The following is a 4,521-nucleotide window of genomic DNA, read 5'->3' as shown; positions in this document are numbered from 1 at the left end:
TTCAGGTTTTTTTTTTCTTTAAACGGTTTTGTCTTGTAACATTAACATAAAAAACTTTAATATTGAATTAATTTAATATATTTTTTTCATTTATGAAGTAAATTAATATTGGAAACAGTTTAGTGATCACAATACAACGAATGAGAAAGCAAACGAACAACAATTTTAAATTTATAGAGTAAAAGAGCGACTAGACAATGATTCAAAGTATTTTTTGAGCCTGAGATAATCAATACTTACAGATTAGTACATTATTTGTGTAAGTTTTTAAGTACATTATTTATGTAAGTTTTTAAGTCTGAAAACTTTTGTATATAATATGGATGTTGAAAAATTAGAATATTAGTTTCACGTAATTTAATTGATAGTCTTGTTCGTATTGATTATATTAATTTGTTTTATTCTCGAAACATAAATTTTAATTCTATTGACAACTATGTTGTATATATATTTTTAATAGTATTATCTAAAAATGAAAAATTAGATACTAATATAAAACTCATTAGATAGTAACAAATTCAATATAATTTATTTACAGTTCAGCTAAGGACCAAAATTAGACTGGTTCTAAACCAGCCTGAGACCGATAAAAGATTGGTTTCGCAAGTTTGATGGGTGATCTGAGACCAGCGGTTTAGACTCTAGACTGGAAGTTGTTTGGTCCTAGATAAGTGTAGTGCACTTTAAAAACTAGGACCGATCACAATCCCATTATCCTAATTGTATATATTTTTAATTTATTTCACATTTTTATCCTATAATACTTTGAATATATTTTTAATCTAAGACATTTTAATCGTATATATATATATATATATATATATATATATATATATATATATATATATATATATATATATATATATATATATATATATATATATATATATATATATTTAATTTATTTCACAATACCATTGTCTAGATTCTAATCTAAGACAAGAATAATACTTTATTTGAATTTATTATAATACTATAGAAACCATATGTTTTACAAGTATATTTGCCAAAAAATTGTTAAATTAAATGATTCAGGTACCAAATTGTTGTAAAAAAATAAATCTTAATATGACCCACAAATATCAAGCCACATTTATACCAAATAAATGCAAAATCCACACCATTCAATGAATGATACGACTACTTCTGGCAGAGCTTAAATCTCAAAATACAAACCACTCACGCTACAAAAACTTATACATTACGCAACAAAAATTGTACATTACTCTGAAACATGTAAATTTTTTATGGAAAAAACTCATTAGATTTTCATTAATGAAAAACTCAAACCTAACCATTCCACGTCAGCAAAATACAGTCGGTGGTTCACATAATTTCCACCTCCATTTCCGCTCCGAACCCGACAGCGTTACAATTATTGACTTCAAAAATATCTCAAATTCATTATTTTATAGATTTTCAAGAAAATGATACACGATCGGATAAATTAAATTCCATTTTAAGGATCCATAATCACAATTTCATGGAATCGAAGTGATGGGTGTGTGAAAAGATCGAATTGTGTTAAGGTTTTGTTTATTGTAATACCATTAAATGATAAAATTTCATATATGAATGTACAGAAAATTAAAAAAAAAATTAAAAAAGAAAAGAAAAAGAAAAGATTAAAGATCCCTTCTACATAATGGGCAAGATCCATGTCTCATCAGCCATTTATCAATGCAAGGTAGGTGAAACATGTGATGACATTGTGGCAAACTCCTCACAGTTTCTCCAAGTTGAAAATCCTGCATAAAGATAACACAAAAGTTACTAATTTTGACAAAAGTCAAAGTGGGTTGCATCAATCTTGACCATTAGAATTAGATTACTGGGAAATCCGAAAATTAAAATCCCATTTTTGCCCATTAGCTACAAAGATAGACCGATCTTGTAAATAGTTGATTTCAGAAAAAAAATGTTGGGTAGAATTGTCTACTTTTCGATTTAGAGATTGGGTTGTTTGACTCATAAAAAGTCAACAATCAATCAACTTGCCTTTGTTTTAAGTGTTTGTTTTGAATCTTTTGTTTAAAAGACGAAAGGGAAAAGTTAGAAGCTTTCATTCAGTCCAAATTAAGGTTGACACTTTAGTAAAGCAAAACATAAATTAAAGAATGTTGTTAGAATATTTAGGAAAAGATATTTATTGGTTGGACAATTATTCACATAATAGGATTCATAGATATTGAAAAATAATAATAATGGGTCAACCAACACGTTTAAAAAAATAACACCTAATGTATTAGATGTTCCAACTACCTTCGTGTCCATGGCCCTATTTTTTGTACGAAAATTACTTTTGATCATTTTACCCTTAATAGAATAACATAATATCATGGTACAAAATGTATAGGCGTGAATAACTTTTTTATTTTGCACGAAAATTGGACCACTGAGACATGACGTATGGTCATTATAATTTATAAAAATAAAAAATAAAAAAAAAATATATTTTTACCTGAAGACACACAGAACAAGAAACTAGCTCTCCCGATTCGTCCACATCATTATCACGGGTAATCGCAACTTTAGGTATCTTTTCAACCGAATATTCAGTCAAGCCTTTAGATCCACCAATGTCAAAAATATTTTGTACCTCATCAAAGCTTGTTTCAACTGCTCCCATCTAATCATCATAAATCAAGATTAGGTTGTGTTTGCAAAAAGCAGACTGGACCATCTTTCTGGGACTATTTTAAACGATGAGTAATGTACCACCTTTTTGCATGAGAAAAAACTGTTTTTTCATAGGTTACAGTCACAGTCAAAGTCATAATGAATAGTCACAGGCAAACACAGACACAGACGTTCTTTCGTGTCCTGTGTAACAAATGGGCCTTACTGAACTGGGTTGATAAAATTTTGTGAATTTTACCTGACTCTGAACCGCACTCAACATAGCAGGACCGATCCGTTCACGAACAAGCCTTCCACTTAACAAGCTGACAATGACATCAATCTGGTGAAAAAAAATACCATTAGTTTTAGGGGATCTTTGGATATACATTTTGATAGTAATCAATAATAATAGTGATTTGAATAATAAAAAATCAGATAACTAATTTCTTTACAACTTTGACCCGTTTCTACATATCTTATTTTTTCGACCCTAAATTATCAATAAATAAATAAATAAATAAAAATAAAAATAAAAAAAATCATTGTTAGGCTTGTAGTAAAATGTGAACCTTATTTAAAACTTTGTTGGAATGTAGGTAAAGAGAGCTCTCACATACCATTTTTTGAGCAGACTTTACCTAATTTCTAAATAATCATATCTATTTTTGTTCGATTTAGAGATGGATTTGTGTTATTAACATCAAATTATGAAGAGTCTTGTGATCTATCTAAATCAAATTTTCTCATTTGTTATGGTTTACGAATTATGAACAGGAATTAAGTTATGAAGGATGAAAAATGTAATTGCTCACCAAGTAAAGAAGACATCCGATTCCAGATTCGTCTGATTTCCATAAAACAAGGGAAGATTCAAAGACTTCAATTGAGAAAACGGCACCTGAAATTGCTCCAATTGCAGATCCCCTGACAAAACCGCTTTCTGTTTCTTGACCTATCAAAGCTCCCGTTAATGCTCCCAGTAAAGTTCCTACTGCACATATGGAAGATAACAATTCACAAAAATGGTGGAAATGAGTTTTTAATTTATATATTCTTCATATATCGATCAGTATTCATTGATTTCTCAAGTTACAATGACTACATAAACATGATATTAAGCATAATTTGAAAAACACAAGATGAACCTACAAGGAAGATCCTAACCCTAGCCGTAATTCAATATTTTTAGCAAAAAAGCAGTCAAATTGGGAACTATGAGCGAAAATCCAGTGAAATTGTTGAAAACCCACAAGAAAAAACGAAGAAAGATTCGCAACCAACAAGTGTTTGGAATCAAAACACAAAGAATGAAGAACAGAGCACATACCCAACGCAAAGAAGAAGGTGAAAATTGCAGAGAAGACATTCCCAATAACCATGGAAACTGCAGAGCTAATGAAGTCTTTAACTTTGAAAACCAAATTCCTAAATGAAAATGAAGAAACTAGCGAAGATGATTGCATAAAATGAGATGGATATGCGTAAACCTCCATTACTGATGGATTGGGGAGAGGGTTGTTATGAATGCCTTTTAGATATTTGTGGGAGGTTTGTAATAACAACACAGCGGTTTCGAATTTAATGTATCAGGGATTTAGAAATGTTGGTTATAAATTATAATGCATTTGCGGAAAAGTGGTAATTACGTGAGAACTGAGAAGGTGAAAGGAAACGACAAATGACCAAAGAGTATTTATTGTCTTCTCAATCTCTTGTGGGTCTTAGGGGCATGACATAAAATAAATTCTTATTTAAAAATTACAAGCAAAAAGATGTAAGGGTCTAAACTAGTAAACTATACAAAAACTTTTCTTTCTGTTGGTGAATGTAAGGGTCTAAACTAGTAAACTAGTAAACTTTTCTTTCTGTTGGTGAATGGATCATTATGTTTGTAGTTTG

At 29.7% G+C, this 4,521-nt stretch overlaps 1 protein-coding gene across 1 annotated transcript; it reads right to left on the bottom strand.

The window, feature by feature from the left end:
• Positions 1-1,519: 1,519 nt before the first annotated feature.
• On the bottom strand, positions 1,520-4,266 carry LOC145166725 (NEP1-interacting protein 2-like). The gene is made up of 5 exons (XM_079085754.1): positions 3,950-4,266; positions 3,435-3,613; positions 2,879-2,962; positions 2,462-2,629; positions 1,520-1,748 (listed from the first exon to the last, which is right to left on the bottom strand). Exons 1-5 carry the CDS (start codon positions 4,113-4,115, stop codon positions 1,626-1,628), a joined length of 720 nt encoding a protein of 239 aa, XP_078941880.1. The 5' UTR covers positions 4,116-4,266; the 3' UTR covers positions 1,520-1,625.
• Between the last annotated feature and the right edge of the window lie 255 nt (positions 4,267-4,521).

This window comes from Lactuca virosa, chromosome 3 (assembly GCF_052849685.1).
Source record: "Lactuca virosa cultivar CGN04683 chromosome 3, Lactuca_virosa_CGN04683_v6, whole genome shotgun sequence".
Taxonomy (NCBI): Eukaryota; Viridiplantae; Streptophyta; class Magnoliopsida; order Asterales; family Asteraceae; genus Lactuca; species Lactuca virosa.
The sequence above is the reverse complement of the archived record's forward strand: the minus strand, read 5'-3'. Positions and strand labels throughout refer to the sequence as shown.

Bases quoted from the DNA above. Each gene is read 5' to 3' on its own strand.
- LOC145166725 (XM_079085754.1), bottom strand. From the start codon at position 4,115: ATGGAGGTTTACGCATATCCATCTCATTTTATGCAATCATCTTCGCTA. The intron at 2,963-3,434 runs GTGAGCAATTAC...TTTTTTCACCAG, and splicing joins TCGGATGTCTTCTTTACTTG to ATTGATGTCATTGTCAGCTT. The intron at 2,630-2,878 runs GTAAAATTCACA...TATGATGATTAG, and splicing joins TGAGTGCGGTTCAGAGTCAG to ATGGGAGCAGTTGAAACAAG.